Below are 25,746 nucleotides of genomic sequence, written 5' to 3'. Positions count from 1 at the left end.
GAAACACTTCTGAACCACACTACTACAAAGGCAGCACAGAGGTAAAAAATTAAGATGCCATGCCTGAGAAACTCCAATTGAAACCTAAGTCTAAATAATTCTCCTTCACAGGGATGAGAGTATCACAGTATAGTCCTGGCTTAAATCTAGGTCAGCTGGATTTGCGTTCAGGTATTTATAGGTAAACATGGTATATTAATAATATGGTTATTTGTTTATCAAGCTATTTGCCTTAGGATGTAAACCAGAACATTTGTTTATGTAACACCAGAAACATTTTTTGGGAGAAAAACTCTCCTAAGAAACACCCTATGTAAGGGATTACATAGTTGCATGGAAAAATAAGTTGTTTTGTAGAGATTTTTTTGTTAACTGAATTCCCTATTTGATACAGTAAGCAGAGGTTAAAGCCATCATAAGTGGTGTAGTACACTGATTTCCTGTATTACATGGAAGTTTTGTTTAAGTAAAGAGTTCAAGCTCTACTGCTGCTTAATAGCTCATCATCCAACTACAGAACCAGTGCCAGCTCCACAAAAATCTCCCTAGAGACTTATCGGCAGACCAGTGCCTTACCTGTGTTGCGTGATTTTACCTGCTTCAAGGGAGGCTCCTTGAAAGGCTGGCAGATGTGCAGATTCTCTACCTTGAACTTAGGTCAAAGATTTAGAGAAGAAAAATAGTAACAAAGCCCAACCAAAACCACCAAACAGGCTGCTGTTGACCCAGTCAGCCTATAGTCCCACATACTTTATTCTGCTAGCACCTAAACATCTAACAGGTAATTACTGGACTGAAACTGGGCAGTTTTTTACAGGGTTCTTGTTTCAAAATTTGTTTGGTGGTTTGTTTTTTTTTTTTTTTCTAGATTGTCATCTTTTTTTTTTTTTTCCTGTGTAGCAGTGATAGGATTACAGAGAAGCATTAATCCATACATTTATGCACATCTTTTACCCAAAGGCAATTCCAGAGGAAGCCACTGAACCTTGCAGGGGCATCATTCATATCTGTATACAAAAGAGTACTGTGTCTGCAACTGCAAATGAGACCCATTTTTTATGCATAGCAAGCGGTGTAACAACTGATTTGCTCTCAGGGAGCACAAGGTTTCAGAGATTCCTGAGCTGTGCCCTCTTCATTAGCACTGTAGATGGACTCAGTCAGAGAAGCTTATCATTACTAGCCATTACTAGCATAAAGGAAAGACTATTGCCAACTTAGGTGGCATACTTTTCCTTTGGGGGAGTGGCTACAGCAATTCCAATGGCTGATAACATCCCCCCTACACTGCACAGCAGTTTGAGGCCAAAGGTAGGACCAAAATCACAGGATAAAATTCCAGAATGATCTCATGAGCAGGTTTCTGCCTCTTGCTTTTTGGAAGTAAGTTCTGTCGATTTTTAAAGCATTTTCTACAAAAGCAGCAGAACAGTTAAACCACAGGACTTTAACGTGAACGTTAGAAACCATCTACCTATACAGGCTTCTATTCAGTTTGATAAAATGGTAAAAGATATGGGTAACTGGTTAAAGAAAATACTGAGTTGTCTACATACCTAATAGGATTTACTGTGATTTTACTGCAAAGTAACATAGCTACCTTGTGTTACATCTAAAAACCTGAAAAGGTGTATTTCATATCTCTTGCCAAGTTCACAGCTTACTTCCTAGACTGTACCATAGTTGTAAGTTATTAAGGATTGAATCTCTGCATTCACTTGGTGCAATACGATTTCAGCTCAGGTTAGCAAAAAAATGATAATTGCTACGTGGATACAAATTAGAGTTTAATATCCCATGCAGTTGTTTACATCTGCTTAATTAAGCAGCAGTGACTTCACATCAGCATTGCTAGATACCATAAATACACGCTAGAGAAAAAGGTACAATCATGTTAGCCACCCTTTTAATGTCAAATCAAAGCAAGTCAAGTACTTTCTATTTCAATGGTTTTTTTTAATGATAAAAAAGTCTTCATGTTTAAGGAGAACCTTCAGGTCTGATACATTTGGGTTTGGTACAAGTGCCAGGACTTTATAAAAAGGCTGTGCGCCTTTAGGCAGACAGCTTAATCACTAAATGAAGAGCTTTAATGGAAACCACTAACAAATAGAGTTGGAAGTTGGTGGGTAATTTTGCTTTTGGAACCTTTACAATAGTATTGCAGTCATTTTGTACAGTAATAGCAGGTAAGCAAATACCCATCTAGAAAAATGCAGTGTTGTATTAACACTGATATAGTTCTAACACTGCCTGTGTGGCACAAGCTCTTTGTGTCCTGTATTCACCAGCAGCTCTGGCACAGAGCTGCCTGGCTCGCATTCGAATTAAGAATCCCCTAAAATAAGGCAGACATGCCTAATTGGGATTTTGAGAGGTACATACAATCTGGACAGGCCTTGCATTAACACAACGTATCAGTGTAACAGAAAAATAGTACTTTGGTCAGCACTATTAAAGTCTGTTAACCATCAGCATAAGAACACAACCTCAGTTGGTGTCATTTTTAATGATTAGAAATAATACATTGTAAACCAAAAAGTGAAAAAATTCCAGCGTGACTCTCATAAACAAAGAACAAACAGAAAACAAAAAAGCTTCAGTTTTGCCTGATTTATAGTATTTATAATACAACAGATCATTAGTCTGAGGTAATACCAGTGATAACTTTTTAGTCTTTTAAGGACTGCTCAAAAATTAAGAACAGTGAGAATAATGCATGTAATGTTAAAAGCGAGACTTGATTATTAAATCAAGCACATCCCTTTCCCTTTCTAGTTAGGGATCTGTGGTTGCAAGTATAAAACTGGACAGAAGTCTACACAGTAGGAACTACAGAATGTTCTCCTGTGTGGCACGTCCTTAGCCCCTGTCATCACTTAAAGAGTACAGTTGATTATCTAAAAATCAGACATTTCAACAGAGAAAAGATGTTGTCTCAGAATAGCCCTTAAGAAATTTAGAATACTGATAGTTTGCATAAAATAGCCAAATAAAAGATGAATTCAAGTCCAAATTTTGTCATGAGGTAAAACCATGTGCATTTATTTCATCTGCATTTTAGAATTAGTAAGCATAAAGTTAAATATGTCGACTGTAATGAATTCAGTCATACAAGTGCAAGTCTTCAGCTAGAACGTATTTTATGGCAGTTTATTTAAAAAATGTACCAGTAAATCATAAAAGAGGGATCATGTCCATTTAACATTTATTGAAGTATACAGGAGGTTTTCTTTAGAATCAAATATGAGCATGAATATATGGCCAAACGTAAAATCTATCAAATTCAGTGAAAATTGTCTGACTTTAAATAGTAGCTGTAAGAATGACCAATATATATTCTTTGTTACAACCGCCCTCACTCTACAAGTAAAAAAAAAAATAAACATTCAGTAAACATTCTTTCCTAAGGTAGTTTCCCTTATATAGCAGTGATTTATCCATTTCTTGTATACATAACTTTTTAAACATACCAATCAGTGGTTCTCACAATTGAAAAATAAAAGCACAAAAAAGTTTACACTCTTGTACAGGTAAATAAAAGATCATCTTGAATTAAACTGTATATCCTTAAGGGCATAGTATAGTTTCAGTTTCATTACCTATTACATAATTAGCTTCTTAAATACAAATATTGACATATTTGGCTTGTGCTTCAAAGCCTTTGTGTCTAGAAAGTCCATGTCAATGCAACTCATAACTTGAAGTCAGTGGGGATGTCTTTACTGCTGCTGGGTTTAACCTGTTCGTGCAACATAGTCTCTTCCGAGCTTGTGGCACCGCATTTTTCCGTGGAGTCATCGGCGTCTGGATCCAACCCTTCAGGACAGGGAAGCTTCAGGAGTTCTTCCCGCAACTGAGCTGTATGGCGCTGAATAAACAAAAAGCAGTTGGTGCAGAAGGTCATAGTTGAAACAACACTTTTCACAACATTGGACAATGTGAGCAAAACCAAAAAAGGGAGTAAGTGCAAGAGGTGTAAATGTACTGTTTCAAGGACTGGCTAAATTTCCCCCTGGTGTTTAAGGGCTGTTACTGTCCTTGTAGGGACAGAATAATCAGCAAGTGCTGCTAAGGACAAATTAAAGAACAGAACTGCAGCAGACAAGTGCATCAGTATAAATGCTATGTTCCTGGTCTTGAAGTTGAGTCCTATCTGTGTTCTGTGCTCACAGCGGAAACGGGCTTAGACTACTGAGGTCACACAGACAAAATGGACCTTTCTAAGGAGTTCATGATGAGATCTGTTACAGAAACAGAGTTAGAGAGATTTGTATTCTGATCCTAGCAGCCAACTGTAACCTCGCTTTGAAGACCACGAATTTTGAAAGCAAACAAGTCTGGCAATAGAAAAAAGAAGCCTTCAACAATTTATTTATTTTTTTTTTTTCTCCTCGGGAAGGAAAAACAAAAGGAAAACCAAAGTATTACAGGTGTGTTGTCTGTGTGACACAATATACACAAATGCTAGTACCTGGCTAGGAAAGGAGAAAACATTTATAATGATTATAACTGTTGGTAAAATTAACACAGGGTAAAACTAAATGTAATGGACTACAGTTTAATAACTGCTTGTGTATTCAAAAAGCTTATTTGTTGTTGGCTGGTTGGCTGTAGTACAATAGTACAACTTCATCATAAACCAACACCCACCCTTAGAGAGAACAAAATAAACTCTCTGTATATTACAGAAGTATTCACAGAAAATAGGCAGGACAGGGACCAAAGGAAAATCTAACTTGTAAAAAAAACTACTGAGAAAGTGGAGTGCAGAGACATGAGCTCTTGACAACAGAGAAACACAGGTGTGTTTCTGGGCGTTAGAGTTGCTAGAGTTTTCTGCTAGTGTTATCAGCAAACTCAGCTGCTGAACAATTTTATTGCCATTTGTCATCTTTGGATTAAAGAACATACTATTACAAAAACGAGTCTCACCTTCAGAGCCGCAGCATGATGGGACATAGTCCTGCCTACCCGTTTGTCGCTGCTGTACTGCTGTATGTCTGCTATCCACTCCTCACACTGAGCCATGATCTCCACTCTTTTCAAGTAAAAATGTTTGTGGATGACCTGCAAGAAAACATTCTGAATGAAAGAACAGTCTGCATTGTTTGTTAAGAACTATATACTTTAACAATACAAAATTTGCAGGACCCCTAATGAGTCTTAACTGGATAAAAGGGTGGGGAAAGAAAAAAAAAAAATCAGTGTGAGGATAATTCAGCACTGAACCAGGCTGCAGATAAATTGTGAAAGTCCTGTCCTTGGAGGTTTCTGAGACCCAACTGGAAAAAGCCCTGAGGAACTTCCTCTGAATTCAGCTGATCTCATTTTGAGGATCTTCCAGCTTGTATGAATCTATGACTTCTGTGCAGGCTGCCATTTCAGTGTTCACTGAATGTTATCTGCGTGGAGGGTAAATGACAGCCAGCAATAGCGTCTCACCAGGGAAAACAAAAAGTAGTAACAGAATGTTAGATACGTTCTTCAGTTCAGTGATGATCTTACTATGCAGGCACCATGTATGGATGTTTATATTTGCATATGTGTTGTGTTTATGTTACACAGATACACTATTAAGGCTTTTATTGTTGCTCTCTTAGTCCTATTTTATTAAAGCAGCATAGGCAGAAAGTGTTTGCACCATGTTTAACCCTGTCACTAACCACTTGCTGCCTGAACAGACAACACGTAAGCAGAAACACTGTTGACAGTATTAAGCAGAGGAACATAATGTGCTTCTGCACAGAGAGGGATTGTACCAGCTGCTACATTCCATGCCCTAGGCACAGGCAGCGCCTCTGGGGACACTAGAATTCCCAGGCAATGGCAGCTGAGCTGCCCATGGTTTGGGTGGGAACCAGTAGTGGATGGCTCAGTAATTTTGGTATTTCTGCACAGATTTGAGTTAAAAAGAAACAACCCCAAACCCCAACCAATCAACCCTCAGACAAAAAGTTGTGAAAGTCTCAGTGTTGGCTTTGTCTCAAACAGTTTTCTAAAACTTTGCCTGATGAAAGAAACAGTAAAATCGAAGAAATGTTACTGAGCACAGAGAGCTCTTGGCGCTACTGCAACGTAACTGACAAAATCATCTTTTCCTCTAGAGGTTAGAGAATATAGCTTTCTGCCTAAAGAAAAACTGCATATTGACAATTAAAAATGAAATTTAAGTAATTGAAAATTAATTAACTTCAGTTCCAGATGCATTCCTTATATGCATAATGGAGCTTGGAAACACTCCTGAAGAGCAACAGTTTAGATCTAGTGAGTCTGTCACTTTAAGCCACTGAAGGTAAGGCAGCTCAGATTTGTGAAGACAAAAGATCTTAGGAGCTGAAGGATGTACACTCTTTCTTACACCTCACTTTTCAGGACACCTTTGCGTTTATGCCTGATCATCGTCATTAAGGTTCCCAGCACAACTATGCAAAAAACCCAGAGGTCTTAACAGCAGGCTAGTCTCTCGGGAAGTGCTCAGACAATCTACACAAGAGATGCATTTTCATCTGGCTGTGGCTGCAGATGGAATCTAGCCTTCTTCCAAAATTCAGCTATTGCATCAGAAAACAGTGCATAGGTTCCATTTCTGGATATGTACAGGAAGATACATGCCTCTTCGCATCATGATAGGGAGTGTGTATTCAGAGAAGTAGCAAGGGAGCTGGTATGATTATGGCTTTAACACAAAAAGCAAGCTATCTTAGCCTCAAACTTCTCCTTACAGAAGCAGGCTGTCATAGCTTAAAATTTCTTGTCAGAATCTTGAATATTTCACTTTACTGCCCAAAAAACCTCAACAAAGGGAAAAATAGAAAACTATCTTGGGAAACAAGGAAAACTGCAGTTACCTGAACAAACCAATCTGAATGCAAAGCTTTTAAGTGTTGGCCAGTTCTCTTCCGTGTAGCAAAACTCTTGGCTGTTCACAGGTAACAGAAGTTTCAAATGGCTAAGATGATCTTTAAGGTCCTTTCCAACCCTAACCATTCTATGAACCTATGAAGATACCTCTGCAAACTGCTGTCTACCTCTAAATGCTGCTTTTCATTTACATGGGTCTATGGCTTAACTCAGCTCAGTCCTAGCTACACACCACACTTACAAAGCTAGTAGTGGTACTGTTTTCAACACCTGCCTTTTGTGCCATGCTTAGGTCATCAGTTCTCTGGGAACCAATGGTTTTCCCCTGAAACACCAGCACCTGGAGACACTCAGTTAGCTTCCTGAAGAGGGGACAAGATGTCAGCTCACAGGCTGCCTTTTGTACACCAGTAGTCAAAAAGCTAAGCTGCAGAGTAAGCACGGTATTGCTGAGACTCTTTCGAAGAAAACTGCAGTGACAGTAAAGTGGGATTAATTTACCAAATACTGTAATATTCCTTATCCTTCATTTCTCTATGCGTGTAAAGAAAGATGGAGCGTTACTGCTGGGGAGCCCACCGCCTTCTGATACCTTCAATTAATTTCAGCTTACTGTAATTTGAGAACTTCTTTTTCAAAAGTGAATTTTTTTACATTTAGCTAAAAGGACCGATGAAAGAGGTTATTTGATTATGTGTCACAATATTATCTTCATTGTGGTCTTCATCTTCTTGAGGAAAACATTTAAGAGATAACTTAGAACAACTGCCACATTTTTCTTCATTAATTCAAGATACCAGCATACATTGCACATCCTTCTCCTTTCCACCTGCATGTAGATAAAATATTTAACTTCTGTCGTGCAGGTGAACGGTCTATGGTTTCTTACTCCACAAGAGACAGTAATTATATTTGCAAAAGGATTTTGCATTCCAAAGGATGTTTTTATGAACAGCAGGGAAGGGATGGGAGAATACCCTTCTCACTCAGGTCCCACACTTAGCAATATGCATAAGCCTAAAATAATTATGCTTTTTCAGCTTTTTGGTATGCAGCTAACTGAAAGCACAGGCGATGCTACAAGATGGTTCCACACATTACAAATGGCAGCAGTTGTAGTAGTTCAGAGTAAAATGTATTTTTCTCTTAAGTATTTGCTGGTAGTACTGTGAGATGATTCTATATTTGACCAGCCATTTTGCATTTCTGTTCATACAGATTCTCTTATTCAGCATATCTTCAGCTCTTTTTCCCTTGGATCCTTTGCCATATATGTTCAAGACCCCGAGATCTGACTGACCAGCTTTGAGAAAGCAGTCGGGCTAGAGACACTGAGAAATCCCTAACAAGTAAATTGTTCTAATGTGCTACAGTGTGGCAGTCTAGTTTCAGAAATGTAAACGAATAAAGCAATTTCATTTCTTTCAGTAATTCTTTTTAAGACAGTGTGCATGCGTGGAGTTATTATTGCTTTTATCAGCATCCAGATAGTTGTTTCCAAAGGCAGAGATACCTAGTATAGCACAGATGCTTTGTGGATCCTTCCATAACTATCGTGCAGGGTGGAATGTGTTTGAAGGTATTTTGCCAATTTGCATTGTTTTGGTGTATCCAAAGTGTTTCCTGATACTTGCTTCAAATTCAAGTGTTTTTGAAGAATACCTCCTGTCAGCTGTGCAGATTAACACCTAGTGCCCATTTGTAGGGCTCATCAACAGTTTTCATGTGAATTGTAAAAGGAACCACCTGACATTAAGAATGAGCCAAGTTCTATGAACCACATTTGATCAAACTGCGCACCAACACTCCTTACAGATCATCCCCAGTTTATGCACACTCCCCTTTCCCAAAAAAGAATCTGTGAAGTCAGGTTCATCCTTATTCACTTCTGTCTCCACTCACGTTGCCCCAGTGCATAAGAGGAGGCTAAAAGGGACATTTTGCGCACGATGTTTCCAAATATTTGCATTATTCTTAATGCTCCAACAAGATAAATATTTACTGTGCTTCACAAAACCTACCTCCTTAAAACATGGTGATGGGTTTCTGATTTGTTCAAGCATTGCCCACTTGACTGTTGCCTGTCGTATATTTCCATCATATTCTCTGGAGCTCTGGGTACCACTTGGAGTACCTCTGGATCGTTCATAACCTGGTTCATTAAAATATGGTTCTGCTACCAGTATTAAGGATTGGACAGACACTAACACCTGTTAAGAGAAGAAAATAAATATTAAAACTGTGCTACCCACTTGTTTTACAAATATACATAGTTATGCTCACCCTGTGTGCAAAACCACTTCTATGGCAAAGTACTTTCATTTGTAACACAGGCTATGTGCAAGTAGGGAACATCCATGCTTTCAAACTGAAACCATTACTATACATATACATTAAGTCCTCTTACAGCGTAGTTAGCTCAAGTGCTGAGAAAATTACAAATACAATTTAAAAGATAACAAAAATATAAGTAACTGCTTAGAGGAACACGTCTAATTGCACCCTGCTGTTAAAGAAAGCATATTTGTTGTATTTGTTACGTTCTTTGTCAACAGTTCTTTTCCTGTAGCTGAGCTTACTAATTTTTCTAATGCTGAACTAGATGGAAAGGGAACAAGGCAAGGGAAAGTAAACCACTGAAATGAATCTTGGTATTACATGCTCTCCCATTTCTTCTTTCAAATGCATTCAATTGTTTTATCTGTGTTTTTAGCCCTTTAGTTTCAGATTTTACATACAACACTGTCTGTCACATGCCACTAAACAAAACCTCAGTATTTCTCTAAAGATAGATAAAAACATTTTTTCAGTACTGCATCAAGTATTTGATGATAAGGAAATGACAGCTTTATCCATTTTGATTTTATTAGCAAGTACATGTGGGAATAGATGCTTACATACATACAAGGCATTTAACAGTAATATCCCTAATATAAAACAAAGAAATAAATAGAGACATAGGGTACTTAGGAACCCAAATGTGTAAGTAGTGCATATTAATGCTTTGATGGCTAGCTAATTTTTCCAGGATTAGAATGTTTGTCCCTGACAACTTGTTGCTGTATTTAATCAAAATTATGTTACTGCAAAAATGTCACAAGAGTAGAAAGACACAGCTGAAGGGGTTTGTGTGTTTTGGTGTTGGGTTTTTTTAATTTGGTTTTTGTCTGTTTGCCCTTTTTTTATTTCTGTTAAATGAAGGATGGGTTTTTCTTACGTACTTAAGAATTTTAGAGATTGCAATTCTGTGACACAAACCTAGTTCTAGAACTGTACAGAATTTAAAAGAAAACAAACGGTGACTTGAATATTTGGATGTCCTTGAATACTGAAAACCTGATGACAGGTTACAACCCCTAAGAATGGTGTTTCCAGCACCTGGCATATTTGGCTGCAAGACATCCACTTTAGGAGATTAAAAATGTCAGGGCAGCTGACTTACTCTCGTCCCAGCTTAGAAACAATTTAAAGTTTGAAGCTGTTCCCTCATATAGCAGTCCAGTTGGTGAAGTTGGATATGGGAGACAACAGTCCTTTTCTTGGAACGTAGAGCTTACATCAGATAGACACAGTGCCAGTAACAATTCAAGACACTGGGGTTCTTTCAACCAGGTAGCTGTGCACTGTCCTTAAGTGTGCCATTCTCTCAGAGTTTCTCTTGTAGCAAAGCCAGCACAAAAGTGTTCCAGCTTCCCACCCTCTCTGCCATGTGTACTCACTCACAGAGATGATGCCAAACCGGTACCTCAGATCAAAGCAACAGCCCAAGATCAGCAGAGTGACCTAGGTTAATCGCAGTCTCACCATCAACTCACAGAAACACACCCTCACCCCTTCTGGTGCCATGACGCTTTCAGTTTGTAACTGTGCAGTTGCTGTGCTTTAAGTATAGGACAGAAGAGCAATCTAGGGCAGCCAAGTCTATCCTGACGGATAGGGCACATGGCTGTGCAGTGGGAAACATAGAGTGGCATGCCCCACTTGGGCTGAGAAGGAAAACTGAACAATGCTTAATGTTTCTCCAGCAGGTGCTCCAGCTAGCTGCTGTTACATGGTATTGCGTGCACCATCACACTGTCTCCCGTATCTGCCAAGTGTTCAAACTACAAGCAGCCACAGCTATTTTTTGTTACACTTAAAAATTAAAATATAGGTAAATGCATTAAAATACACAGAATGTGCCTTGCAAATCAGGTTCCTGCAAGGAAACAGCCACTTACATTAATATTCTGCCTTTTTTAGTGTTGTAAGTGTGCTAAGCCAAGGTAGCGTAACTCATGTTCAAGGCTTCAGGTACCAAAGGAGTTCTGGTGATCTGTGGCCTTTACATGTATCTGGGAGTAGCTGGGTTTTGCTTTTTTGCATTTTATATGTCAGATATATATCTAGATATATAGCTATGGTAGAGAAATTTGACATTATACATTGTACCTTTCTTGGCCTTAATAACAAGTTATTACTTTGAACTGTAATTGTAATGAATGAGAAATTAAACTGATCTTCCAGTTTCATCTGGGTTATAAAAGTTAATTTCTGAAGTATTCTGGGTGGTCTGACAATAGTTTAATCTCTGAGGCATAAAACACATGTAGTGCTTAATTCCTTCCAAGCAATTTATTTAGTCCTGCAGCTGGTTTCCATTTAATAGCTATAGTGTTTTTCCCAGTATGGGGAGGGGGGCTTTTCCAACAACTGTCTTACTATTTTTAAAATGAAACCCTAAAAAACTTTACAATTTGAAACTTAAATGTTGCATGAGATTTCTTACAATCTAATCTAAGAAAAAGGAATTTAGTGAAAATAAGACTTCCTAATACTTGCACCTTTCTACATTGATTTGATAGTTATAGTCCAAAATTTCAGTACATCTCTTAAGAAGTTCTGTCTTTGGAGAGTTACACCATGTAAGGAACCACAACTTAGATCTCCAAATCGTAACTGTCCCTTGAAGGGAGAGGGAACATGAATTATCTCTAAGGATGGAAATCCCACACTCTCTCTTAAACACCTGTCACAGTGTTTGGTCACATTTCTAGTGAAAGAGTATTTCCTAGTATTTCATCCAAATTCCCCATGTCCCGTCTTGTGCCTAGTGGCACTTGTTAAGTGCTCTGCATCTTTAAGAGATGTCTGCCTTTATCCTTTCTGCACCTTCCCCATTTAGGTACTGAAGACAGCAGGTAAGATCTCTTTGCCATTGGTCCACAGCACTTTTCCACTCATAATACAGGTCTCACCATCTTGGCTACAAAGGTAGTAGAAGAGACTGCACCAGAGGTCTTGCTGAAGTCAAAGCAAGCTACATTCACTTCTCTTCTTTGAAAAAAGCCAGTCATGCTGCTGTAGAAGGGAAGCAGGTTAAGTGCTGTTTGCTGCCAGGAAATACACACAGCTGTTCTCAGTCACTTCCTTGTCTTTCATGTACTTGAAAATAGCTTCCAGGGTGATATGCTCCATAATCTTCCCAAGGACCACAGCTCCCCAGATACTCTTTGCCCATCTTGAAACTGGGTGTGAGGTTTGACAGGTAGGATTTGCCCCCGATTGTTCTGACCTTTCAAAGATAAGTTAGTGGCTTTGCAGGGACATTAGCTGGCTCTCTCAGCATCCTTGGTGTATGAGACTTGGTTACATGAGTACGTCTGATCAGCTTGAATACCATTTCCTCTGCAGTGGGTAGTTCCTCATTCTCACAGACCTTCCTAGGGAGGGCTCAGGCACATGAGAAGCAAACCTTACCCCTAAAATGAGAGGCAGAGATGAGTTCTGCCTTTTGGATGTCTTGTCAGTAGGTTCCCTGCCCCACTGAGCAGCAGGAAAGCCTAAGGAAGATGTGTTCTTTTGCTGCCAACATACTTACAAGAAGGGCAAGCCCTTCTTGTTCCTCTTTATAACCTTTGCCATTTTCAACACCAGCTGACCTTTGGTCTTCCTAATTTCTCTTCTGAATGCTTGGCCAATGTCTCTTTATTTCTCACAAGTAGCCCATCCACTCTTTCCACTTTCTGTGTGCTTTCCTTTGGCAGTTTTGCTTAGGCAGGAGTTCCTTGTTTACTGATGCTGGCCTTCTGCCACTTTTGCTTGACTTCTGCACCTGGGAACAGACCCTTCTTGAACTTCTAGGAGACTGATCAACCAGCTGTCCAAGGCCATTTCCTGAACAAGCTGAAACCTGTTGGGCTGAAGCCCAGGGCTGTAATTCTACTATGCAGAAACAGAAACTGTGCAGTCTTTTAGGATTTGGAACAGACAGTGTACCTTCTGCTATGTAATAATTACTCCAAAGAAGGAATAAATCCATAAAGTGCCATAGGAAAGAAGCCACTGCAAGCTTTACTTACATTTAATGTTTGTGCTTATAGTCAGTGCATCTCTATGACATAAAGCTGAAAATTAGAAGGATTATATGTCCTAATAAATTCCAGTCTAATTTAACAGTAATTGTTACTGAACACAGTATACCTACACTTCCACTCTCCTCAGCTTTATTCCTCCTATTCCTCCATTCAGCTCGCTTGTAGACTTCAGAGGAGTACATTTACGGTTTACACTAGGATACCTCACTTTCTCATCTCTCACAACAAGGAGCCTACTTTGTCCTCATCACAAAAAGCTTGCGACAGAGAGTTCTAGGACGTGATGCCATCTGCCAGTCTGGTCTGTTGTGGTTTGGTGTTTTTTTAAAAAAATTATTTTAATTAAAATACTTGAAATCATCCAAGGAGAGTCCAGGCAGTGCCTTCCTTATGCTTACTAGAGGAAGAATATTCCAGTTTAAAAGCAATACAAAAAGAGCCCTTAGGACCGATGGACCCCTTGCTACGCCTACATAACATCTACTGAAGAGAAAGAAGAAATGCTCACCTGCAAAAAACTTGATGTCTGGGGATTCCATTTCTCTTCTGGCCTCCCATGCCATGTGTTAAGTATACTTAAACACACCTAAAAAGGTGACATCATTAATACCACAGATAAATATTATGATAAAATTATTCTACTTGGGCAGAACAGAATGTTACCATTATGTTTAAATTTTGTTTTTTATAAGCATTTGTAAAACTGCATGCTAAAAGACAAATTTGTTTCTTATGAAACTAATTTGACATGAAAGCAGATAAAAATAATGTGGATAAGCAAGAACTGCATGGTTAATAAATAAGCAAGGCAGGGTGGATTACTTTTCTTCATGGAAAGCATACGTACTTTAGTGGCTCCAAAAATAAATGAATCATCAGTACTATCTGATTCTTCACTTTCCTCCTTAAATACTGCTCTAACAGTTATTGTGCTTTTTAAAGACAATCATTCTGTGTAGCGTGTGAAAGGTGGTTTCTGTCACATGGACTATCAAGAAATTGATAATATTTCTTAACTTTATGACTGATCTGGACGTTAGGGAAGTCTGTGGAGTTCTTGAGCCTTATCACAAAGTGCAACAATCAAAGACAGGGAACACAAAAAGACAAAATAAACTACAGAAGTTTAGAGGCAAGTATTTGCCAAGACTCAATGCTTAATGCTAGGTACAGAAAAAAATGAGATAAAGTCTTCAATATAAATTACATTCTGTGTCCATGTTAGGAGAAAACCCTGTGTCTAGTACTGGAAAGGGGTATTATAGTCTGTGAAAGAGGGAGCATGGGGAACCCAGGAACGACAGCGGAATAAGGGAAAAATGTTAGCCTATGGATTAAATGTTTATACACAGAAAAGGCTGATGAAGTACTAGCGTGCTGCAGCCAAAGCTATTTTGTGGGTCTATGCTTCAGTGAAGACATACACAGAGCCATCTCTGCCGCTCTGTAGACAATTTCATGTGTGCTGACTTTCAAGATAAATAGAAGTTGCATCTCCCTGATACGCACTCGACTTCTTGTTAGCTGTTTGAAGCCTTTAGTATGAGCCACAACATACCAAGGAGATGGAGAAAAGAAAGGAGGAAAGCTTGTTTGTTTTAATGCTTGATGTTCTTTCCAAAAGCTTTACTATTTTTCTAAGAAAATTATCAGTAAGTCCCTATTTCAGAGTTATATTTTCTTTTTTTAAAAGATACTGAGCTTAAGAGAAATCTTTACCTTCCCTTAAGAAAAATCACTTTTGTGTGGAAAAAGAGACAAGGCACTTGGCAAACACATTCAGCTGCAGCTGCTATGAAGCATACATTGACCGTGGAAAGGTTATTTCAGCTAGCCAAACAGATTTCTGGTTAATTTAGCAAAGAAGGTGGAAAAGAACATTTTTTCTAGGTCAAAATTACTCGCTTTTTGGTCCAATCCAGCTCATAAAGGCTCTAAAAATTTCCCAAGACAATTTAGGAAAGGAGATCATTCCTGTTTGAAGTTGTTAAATTACTCCACATTTCAGTCTAAAGCCTAGCTTTTATCCAAACAGCTTCCTCCAGTGTGCTAGGAGCAGATGATATTTTTACTGCAAAAGGAAGAAAATTTCACTTCCCTGTTAGATCTGTATACAAGAACAAAGTTGACCTACCTTGCCATCATTGTAGAGGTTTGGATTAAATCTCACGCTGTGGCCTCCAGTTGTTTCCAGATTCACAAGTGGAGGAGAATTAGGATAGTCTTGTGGAAAATATACATCAAATTCAAAGCAACCATTTGCGTAAGGGGTGTCTGCAGGACCAGTAATAAGAACCTACCATGGTAAAAAAAGGCAACAGCTTTTTAGAAGACCCTTTATGTATTAGTCTCACAGTTGAGATTTTTAAAAGTTATATGAAACATGCTACTTATCAGAAAATACCATTAGATATCATAATCATACACAGGCTGTCTGTTCATTTTGATACTCTGGCTAAGTGGAGCCCTCTGCAAACCAGCAGGAGCTAAAAATCTACCCTCTGCTGCATGCTATTAATAGAATCTTAAGTCAAACTTCAGGTCCAGAGATATTCGGTGTATTTCTCCACACCTACTGCTTTTAATTGACATAAATGCTTATATGCAAAGACACACTTAGACCATAATGGAGTAACAAAATTAAACTCTTCCCTTAAGAACAGCAGAAGACAAATGAACCTTGTTGTGATGTCTCACTGGCTACCAGGGCACTCCTGGATAGAGGGACTCTTGCTGCCCCTGCCAGATTCTTGAGAAATCAGGATCAGACTCTAAATCCTACTACTTATGTTAAAGTTTGGGCAGCAAATAAAGCACACATGAAATACTTCTGATTTTCCTTAAGACGTAAGGCACCTTCTTAAACATTTATATGCCAAGCTTAAAGAGGGAAATAAAAATAACTTTACCTTCATTATGTCAAGCCGCTCCTCATCACAGCGTACAAAAACGCTGGATGAAGATGAGAGAGGCAGTGAGGTTGAAAGAGTCACAGCTTCTTGAGCAAGACGTCGGGCTCTGGCAGCACTGTTGGCGTCACTTGCGTTTTTTACCTGAGACATGTAGTGGTAATTTATTTTGAAGACCAATTTTCCATCATCATCTTCAGAAACCATTTCAAATGTATCTAGAAGAGACGAAAATGTTAATGCCTCGGGGAAGCAGTGAAGTTAATAACGGATTAGTCTTGGATAAAGATTCTGAGTGTTAAGATCAGAAAAGTTTAATTTGCATTATACTGCAGCAAAAAGAAAACCCAACCCTGTATTTTGTGAGTTAACAGTGATCACAAAATAAAGCATTAACAGTCTTGGGTCAAATTAATTTCTGCAGAAAATTTATGAGCTTTCATATGCAACTTATCAAATGTACACCATTTCTGACTTGGAAAGCTACCAACTATGCCAGGCCAGGAATATAATGATACTTATGAATACATAATCATGCTAATAAAGGAATTGGTGTGAAGCAGCATGCCTGCGGTATTTACTTCTGTGGTGGCTGCAGTGTTATTAAAGAATCATAAAATATTGAAGTGAAGCTGGTTTTCTTTAATCACTTGTTACACAAAATCTGCAGCATGGCTGCCAGGGTGAAAAGCTGCCATTGCAAACTTCCCTACCCCCTGCTCTTGGGATAACACTCCACAAGCATTTGTGAGGAAAATCCCATGCAAATACAATGGCAAAAAAAAAAAAAAAAAAGACTGCAAATTGTATTTCTCTGCAACTCAAAAAATACTCATAGCACATGTTTTTGCTGTAATTTTATAGCTTTTTTAGGATGAGATACTATTTGCTCTTTATGAATTCTTTCTGATCATTTTTCCTTTATGGCTAAGTTAAGCACAGAATCCCATCATACTTTCCAAATACAACATACTGCACTCCATGAAAGGACTCAATGAAGGTTACTACAGTTTAATTTTAGAAAACACATTATGATCTGAATCCTATTCCATTTAACAAATAAACCCTACAGTAACAAACATACAGATTTATACATAGTCAGATAGGAGCTTTAAAAAGCACTACTACCCTATTACTTCAATATAATTTGACGACTGAAGGACTCACAAATCATTACTGCAACGAAAACATGAACACCGTCAATGAATTCATCTGGTCCCTTGAATTAATCTAGTGTGTGCTAAAAACATTTATTAGCTCAAAGAGTGCGTTAGTCGGTAACCTGAAAGCACAGACCTATATAATTTTCCATATGTCTAAAGTATCAGTGGTCACATATGTAAAAAAGTTGGTAACTTTTAAAAATAGTTAGGGGTTCCATCCAACAGATTACATATTTCTTCAGCATCTGCTTTGTAAAACACAAATATCCCACTTCTCAACCTACCAAATTGGAGTTTTTTCATGACAGCCACATACTTTTCTTCAAGAGACCGTAAAACAGACAAAGGCTTGGGTTTCACAGCAGCCTTTTTGGAGTATTCAGCCATCTTCTTTTCTGTTATATAAAATGTGATGATTACTTGTAGTTAACCATGTTATTCTGAGACAGGTACAGCAAGCATGTGGGGAGTATTTAACTTGAAATGACATTTTATGGCTACATCGTTTGCACACCACTCTCCAATCCGGGGATCACTTACAAGACACAAAACCTGGTTTTCTCAAGACCCTGTATTTCATTACCTGAACAGCTCCAAGTAAATTAAGGTAATAATTTCAGATCAGAAGTAATTAATGACTGCTGCTGCTACGAATAGTCTTTTACCGTTTCCTCTATTTTTATTTTATTTAAAATTCAAAGCGTGACATATGCTTGTGTGGATGGACATTCACACAGGTATTCCTGATGCACTCGCAAAACCAGGAGCTGATTACACACGCCTTTTTAAAATCCACTCCCCTGATTAAGCTACTTCATCTTTAGTGTTCTTTACTAGACAGCCGGATGGTCCTTTGAACATCTGCAGGTTCAATCCATGATTCAGATTTTTGTTCTGTGTTCATCTAGTTAAGAGCTAATCTAATTCATAAGACGTAGTTTTAACAGGAAAGGCTTTACTATTAAAGGTCATGTAGGTTGTCTTCTGCCAAGAAAAAAACCTGTAAGTCATGAGATGTACTCTAACTTACTGGCATTATTCTGTTGATCAAAACATTTAGGACTACTACAAGGTTCCAGCCACCTTTGAAAACTTAGCTGAGGGCAAAAGGGAAGTATTTTACGTCTTGCTTTTAAGCTAATTGTAAGTTATCTTTTACATATTACAAACAACACTATACAGTATTTAGAAAAGTATTTCTATTTTACCTTGGTTTGCCTGGCGCAAACTGGTGGTAGCAGCATAAACTATCTCCGCAGTCTTCTGGATGTCTGGTACCAAAAGTGTCAACCCCTCCGGTTCTTGATCAGAAGTATCTGGTTTTACTCCTGCTTTAGCTTTGTCTTTTTTAGACCTGTTTTGAGCAAAGAAATAGGATGTAGCATGAAAGAAAGCTTTTCCAACCACTCAGCACATTTGTCAACAGAGAAAAATACCAAAGCTTAAAGGACCAAGTTTAAAACAAGTCTTCTAAAATGCAATGTCTCAGTGGACCTCCAGGTTAATCAGGAAATGCAGCAATCAGCTGTGATAATATTAACACACAGTTTTGGTTTGACAAACAAAAGCATGTCTGATATGAAGAGTAAAAATATGAACACGAAGGCAGTGAGACTAGTTTCTGCTTCAGCCATTTAGTACTGTTGATTGTTACGCTGAATGCTGACCTTATGTTTGAACATTTTCAGTAAGTGTTGGAAAAACTTACAAGATCAGTGTACCAGTGATCATGTCATGAATGTGCCTTTCATCCACCCATGCAGATCCTCGTGCAAAATCAAGTCCTAAATAGCTAATGAAGTGCTCTTTCCTACTACACAATACACCAATTATTTAAAATACACTAATGGCAAATCACTAGGAAACCTATAGTAAAAATTCATAGCATATCTGACCTACAACCCAAGCATCACGAGAGAGTGGGGCCAACGTGAAGTTTGTCTCTCTCTGCAGTTCTCTCCTGCACTATAGAAGTTAAGACATTTTCTTGCAATAATCAGTTTAATGTAATATAATTTTGAAAGTCTTCAAATATAGAAGGCAGCTATATTAAACGCTTAACAATGAACATCTTGGAAATCCAAATGCCAATTTAAACATCTTAAATTTTTATAATGAAATAATTTGAAAATACAGTATCTACTAACATCAGTGTTTGACAGAAGGTAGTTGCCTTGTAATTTAAGATACATGTAAATATTAGATTGTGACAACCCAGTCTTTACTATCCCGTATATTCAACTGTTGAAACAAAGACACGGTTGATAACAGTGACCTATATGTGATGTTTAAAAGCTTCTATGTTATAAGAGCTATCGTGTTTACATTGGTATCCTGCAAAACTTAGGAGATTTTAGTGCTAACAGCCCCGAAATGACTGCAATTTCTGTATTTGTTTTAACAGTACTTGTTCGTTTTAAGACCCAAGCAAGTTCAACAGCCAAGCAGCACTGGTGCTTATAGTATTACACTAGCATGCTTAGAAGCAAACCAGAAAGCTAGCTACACAAGAAAAAACAGTAATTTAATGCTTTGATGTCCCAAACACATTTCAGCAACTACCACATACTATGTCCTTTCTGTATTTTAATCTAGACTGAAATCATGCATAAAGAATGAGCCTCTAAACTATTCAGTAGAAGTGATTACAGTAACACTGAAAGCTTTGCATGGTACCTAATCATACAAGAATATCCCTAGAGTGCATTAATAAAGGAATCCATTACTGCAGCATGGTACATTTTTCCTGTTTCAGGCTAAGCCAAAAGGATGTCAGCCTGCTGTTAACTTGAAGCAGTACTGAGCTTTCAGATGCTTAAAGTCAGGAGGAAAGCCTCAGAGCCAAACAGGGTTGTTCAGCATTTGAGGAACCATTTAAGACAAAAGACAAAGCAGCAGCAGCTGCCTCTCCCATTCATACTTTCAAAAATCCTATCGCTGCCTTTCCCTTGTGAAAAATCTAGGCCACTATTTTTTAAATAACCTATTAACCAGGTTCAGAAATGCATATTTAAGCCCACTAAACCTCAATGATAATCTGTCGCAATGATCACAGACATGGTAGCAGCCACCAGTCCCAAGACCAGTGCACAGATTTAGAACAGCTTGCTGTTAATGTAGAATGCTTAAGCTACTTGCTACAAAACCCTTGGAGACATTTTGGCTAAAAGGAAATGTCAGTGGACTTACCCAAGAGAAAGATGTGTGAAAAGCAATAACAATGCGACTGGGGAAGATACAGAAAGTGAAATTAATTCTTACAAATTTATTTTCAAGACAGTTATCTTGCAGGGTTTCGTCTTCCACGTGGTTTTGCAATTTAGACTACTAGGGTTTTTTCCTTCTACTTGGTCTTAGAATCAAAAAAAGTTTGGCCTCATTAGACAAAATGCTTAATCACATGCTTAAAACCTCCTACAGATACACTGAGTTACTGACAGCCAACTACCTAAACAGACAAGGAACATGTCTAGCTGAAACTGTAGGAGAAGGAGATGTCTACTCAAATGCAAACTCTCAGTACCAATAACAGAATTCCCTCTCCCTCTCCTTGCGGTCCAGAACCTAGTTAACACTTCAACACTTCTGAAATATCAGAAGAGAATGTGTTTTCTTAATGTCTCCTTTACCACAATACGACGACGATTCTGTCCACTGCTACCATAAGCAAGATAGACATCATGGCCCTCTCCTCAGAGTAACTTTTAAAATCAAGTGTTGGCAGAACCGCTCTACCCTCTCACCTGCAGTTATCTGGAGCTTGCATGATGGTCTACATTACACCAAGCCACCTAACTTCTGAGCCAGGCCAGATCTGCGTAAAAGCAGCTTAGGAATTAAAGTGCAAGATTCTGCCTTGGACACAAAAAGTCTCCAGCCAAGGTCTCGTATTTGACCTTTATCCTACCTAATCAGGGATTTCAGCCAGTTTCTTGGGGAGTACAAGCTAGCCCCATAAACCCTCCAAATCAGACATCCTGCCTTATCAACATCTAGTTTCCTCACACAAGTCAGGCTTGTCTATTCTAATGGTTAGGGGAAAGAGATTTATTTTTTACCCCCTCTTTTGGGGAACCCCCAACTGATATTGCCAGAAATTGCAAGACTTCTGTTAATGATGACCTCCGTTTTTTTTTCCTTCCCTCATTGTCTTCCAACCTTTATTTGACTGGTTGTTTTTGCTGTAAGAATACCAATTTAATACAATTAATCCTGTGTGCTTCATAAGGTGCTGCCTGTTACATTATCTTAGTTTCTACATATTTAGTATTGTACACACGTATCTGGAGATATTTAACAGTACTTTATAGTTTCTCAGTTTATTTACAATCACCATATGGGTAAATCAACTAATTCCCTAGACTCTAGATAGGGAAATATGTCAAAGGTTGCCCAGTGCTATACACCTTCACACTGATTATAATTTTTTAAGCTCACACAGTTTTGTCATCACTTGCCACCTGAGACAGAACTGAACTCCACTGCAGACATGAGCTACTGCACTTGATTTTATATTTCTTCTACAAGACCACAGCAGCCTTTTCTAAAATCATATCCTTCAAACATGGTCGATCATACTTATTAAATAAATGCAATTTTCAAAAGAAAACATAAATTAGGTTCATGGTAAAATTAAAATCTTGTGTGAACCAGCTCTGGGACTGAAGGTAGTCGTGAAGCTGGTCCGTATTCCCATCTCCCTGAGGTAACAACATGCCCTGGTCTGGTAAATCTGAAACTCTATATGGTTTCCTTAACCATAGAGTTATAAAAGGGGTGAGACAGATGTAATTCAAAGCCCTGTAAAAGGTTAAATAGGTTTTACATATAACTGACCAACTGGTGTATCTTAGAACACATGAAGTAAACCAAGGTCAAAGTCACTTCTGGCCTCTGTAAGCCCACAGTGGCCCTGCAGCCGGCTGCATGAATCCCAACTCATAAATACTAATGGGCTTTGGTAGATTCAATCTTGGAGGTGGGAAGCCAGCATTTCAGGGGAATGCAAATGTTACTCCCAGGACAAAATTACAGCATTACTGAAGATGACTTTTTTTGGGTCATAAACCCATCTCTTAGTGTAATCTGAAACACATGGTATTAATTTGTGTGCACACAAGAAGAGCAGCCTGGTGACCACTCCACCATTTGTGAGCAAGTATAACACAGGCAGACCAAATTATTAGTTGAGAAAATGTCCTCCCTTCTTGGCATCATCTCACTTTGATACCGCTGCTGCACTCCCGCCTGGATTCAGAGCTGCAGTGAGCTCTATCCAAGGTGTGTGTAAGACACACAGGTGTTTCAGAGGGACGAGTGCAGTCCCAGCTGGAGAGAGGGAGTTGCTGGGTATTACATGGCTCTGCCAAAAACATATGAACGAGGAGATGAAATACCAAAATCAAAGTGATAAAGCCAGTAAGATCCTTCAGCTCCTTCCCTGCACTCTAGCAACCTGTATACAGATTTCTGCATGCAGATAGCCTAATGGTGTTACCCAACTCCTGAGCTCTGATAGTATGTTTTTCAACAGTATTACAAAGAAATGTGAGAACCTCATGAATACTACTCATGAATAATAAGCTACAGTCGAATACATAACCATATGAATATTTTGCTGTAAATGTTCTCTGTTTTTGGGAAACACTTAAAGGTCTGCATTATGCTGTACATTTCTTCTGCAAAGATTCTGCTTGCAGAGCAAAAGGTAATGCAGTTACTTAGTACAGGCCAAGCCTTTATCTAAACATTACAGTTTTCAAAGTGGAGGAGGAGCCAAATACTTAATTTAGACTTAGACACTTTCACAGTTTTTCAGGCATTGAAGAAAAAGAAGACAAAATCATGTCACCTCGTATTTAAAGGGATGACAGTCAGCAATATATTTGCTAGAAGAGACAGCAGCATACATGCTAATAATTTAAGCCATTAATTTAGCTTGTGCTAGAAGCTGACAGCCTTCTCTTCACACTGTGCCAGATGAATAATGAATGATACACTCCCAGGGCAGCTTTAATTTTTAAAGCCAATACTAATACTTACTCATCCATGCCTGATAGTTTGAGGTATATGTGACGATGTGGAATGGTATCTTTACCAAAGTATTCACCAAATAAAGGGAATGAACCATCCAGCCCCTGTGTACTACTGGGACAGCGCTTATAGCAGACTTCTGCTCAGTTCTGACATTCACTGGCTTGGGATAAACCTGCCATGTGTTCGAACCAGGGTTATCACCCTGCCCTCATGGTTTTCCACAGGTACCAAATAGAAGCTTGTTTCTTCCAGTAATTCACAGATTCTTAAACTAGCTTCCTGATTCAGGCAAAACAAACCAGGGACCATGCCTTTGCAGATAAACACTGGTGAAAGCTCGTGACCTCCTCTGAGCTGGCTCCACATCCTCCTCCTTGGGACTTCCAGAACTGTATTCACAGACACTACACTGAAGCATTCCAAACCAGTAAAGGCTGCAGGACAGATCCTCACAGCCAACCATCAGCTCTGAACAGAGGTTTGAGAGTGCAGTGAAATAAACAGACAATTGTTTTTGTTTTCTAAAGAAAAGCAGAGCAAATTAGGCCTCAATTCTTGGTACCAAATTATAAAGAAAAATTTCTGGCTGCAAAATGTACCATTTCACATGGCAGTTCTGCAAAAAAACCAACCAGAGAAGACAGTGAAAAGCTGTAACAGGGAAAATGCCTTGGGCCTACATGGTTGTATTCCAGCAACCTCAAGTTACAGAAAAAACATCCAGGTCATAACAACAATTTGACATTCAGACAATCTTGGAACTGTGTAGGATTAACCCTCAGTAGCAGCGTGACAAGTGATAGAAGTGTGAAGATGACCGAATTCAGATCTCCCTCAAGCAGCTATTGTAGGGGTGGCCAAAGCGATGCGGAAAGATAAAGCGCAGCTGGGAATTTCAGACCTGGGCTTGCTAGACTCCACACTGTAAAATAAGCCAGCAGCTTATTTTGCCAAATTTAACAATTTGCCATGAAGCTTCCCTGGCAGATGGTGGCTCAGATGAGCCTGCTTTGTTACGTGGCAGAGAGCTCAGCCATCACAGCAATCAAATGTCTCAAACTCAGCCCCAGTGGCAACCATTACACAAGCATGACCATGCTCAAACTAGTGATGGCTTCTGACTCCCTAGCAGTCATGAGAAATCACCTCGTACCTAAATGTCTTCTCCATTATCCAGAAACTTTTCCTAACAGAAACTTTTCCTTTTTCCAATTTCCTAACAGAATATTATGACCTTTGAAGGTAAATAAAATCAAATGGACAGTCCAAAACTGTTCTTAAAGCCTGGAACCAAGTAGACACTCGCTCCAACCTGGAGGTGACATTTGGTAGACATGCAAGTAGAACTGCTCTTCAGACAAAGGAAAGTCTTGTCTTTGAAAGCAGATCCTGTAATTATGTTGTTGTTCTGGCATTTGACCTAAAAGGGGCAGCAGATTGTCCCATTTAAGAAACTCATGCTAACACTTGCTTATATTGCTGGCACACCTCCACCTAAAATACTGAGAATTAAAACTTTCCACCCCAGTGATTCCAGGATGCTCACCCTGTTGGTGTTTTCATCCTTGCTTAGACACTGCTTTAGAGACAAACAGTATTATGCTTAACCCAGCCAATGAAAGACAAGATATATCAAAGTCATACAAGACTGAACAGATAATGCAACTGAAACAACCATGGAATTTTTATCAAATTCATCAATTATTAAAATAATACCAACTGTGCTTCTAGAATTCTTCTTTGTTTTCAGACCCTAAGCTGACACCAAAGAACTAGTCACAGCGTATTTTATTTTAGCAAATTAAAAAGATCTTATGAGTGGTAGAAATGTGCCATTCTCACAAAGAAACTTTTTAGACTTCAGCCTGGGGAGTGACATGAGAAGATAGAGGTTTCCACGCTCATTAAATCCAAGGCTCACGCGTGACCAGATTAACAAAAAAAAAGTAAGTGTGGCAGAGAATTTTATACATACACCTATACTGGAAAAGGATTACACAGAAGCCAAATATATTTTATTTTCTATTTTAAGAAGATTACGTATACAAGGATCTACATAATACTGCCAGCAAGCATACACCGGCATTTTTAGGTGGGTATCCAACATAAAGAACTATTATTTGTCCTTTCTGTTTCTTTTGCATTAAGCCAGCAAAAAAAAAAAAATCCCACTGCAGGTACATTACACACTTGATACGCAAGATTAGCACTCTCAGTCAAGAAGGTTTAAAGAAATTCATGGTTAAAGACCAGAACATCAGGAGATACTAGAAAGAGTTCCCAACAATGGGATTCCTGCTCTGAAAAATCTCTCTGCTACTTGTTGGTAATATTCTGAGTTTAGAGTGGAAGGAAGAAATTCTACAGACACCTTTTCCTGACATTATATTGACCTTCTTTTCATGACATATCCACCTA

At 38.6% G+C, this 25,746-nt stretch overlaps 1 protein-coding gene across 2 annotated transcripts in view; it reads right to left on the bottom strand.

The window, feature by feature from the left end:
* Positions 1 to 1,774: 1,774 nt before the first annotated feature.
* The window catches only part of BIRC6 (baculoviral IAP repeat containing 6), a 173,959-nt gene continuing 149,987 nt past the window's right edge, over positions 1,775 to 25,746 (bottom strand). For both annotated transcript variants that reach the window (XM_065679912.1, XM_065679913.1), the window contains exons 67-74: positions 18,501 to 18,646; positions 17,577 to 17,687; positions 16,130 to 16,347; positions 15,355 to 15,516; positions 13,729 to 13,806; positions 8,886 to 9,074; positions 4,936 to 5,070; positions 1,775 to 3,871 (exon numbers count right to left, since the gene is read on the bottom strand). In XM_065679912.1, the coding sequence (XP_065535984.1) occupies positions 3,695 to 3,871; positions 4,936 to 5,070; positions 8,886 to 9,074; positions 13,729 to 13,806; positions 15,355 to 15,516; positions 16,130 to 16,347; positions 17,577 to 17,687; positions 18,501 to 18,646 (1,216 nt within the window). In that variant the 3' untranslated portion in view covers positions 1,775 to 3,694. The remainder of the gene's footprint in view (positions 3,872 to 4,935; positions 5,071 to 8,885; positions 9,075 to 13,728; positions 13,807 to 15,354; positions 15,517 to 16,129; positions 16,348 to 17,576; positions 17,688 to 18,500; positions 18,647 to 25,746) is intronic.

The sequence above is a fragment of the Lathamus discolor genome, chromosome 5 (assembly GCF_037157495.1).
Source record: "Lathamus discolor isolate bLatDis1 chromosome 5, bLatDis1.hap1, whole genome shotgun sequence".
NCBI lineage: Eukaryota > Metazoa > Chordata > Aves > Psittaciformes > Psittacidae > Lathamus > Lathamus discolor.
The sequence above is the reverse complement of the archived record's forward strand: the minus strand, read 5'-3'. Positions and strand labels throughout refer to the sequence as shown.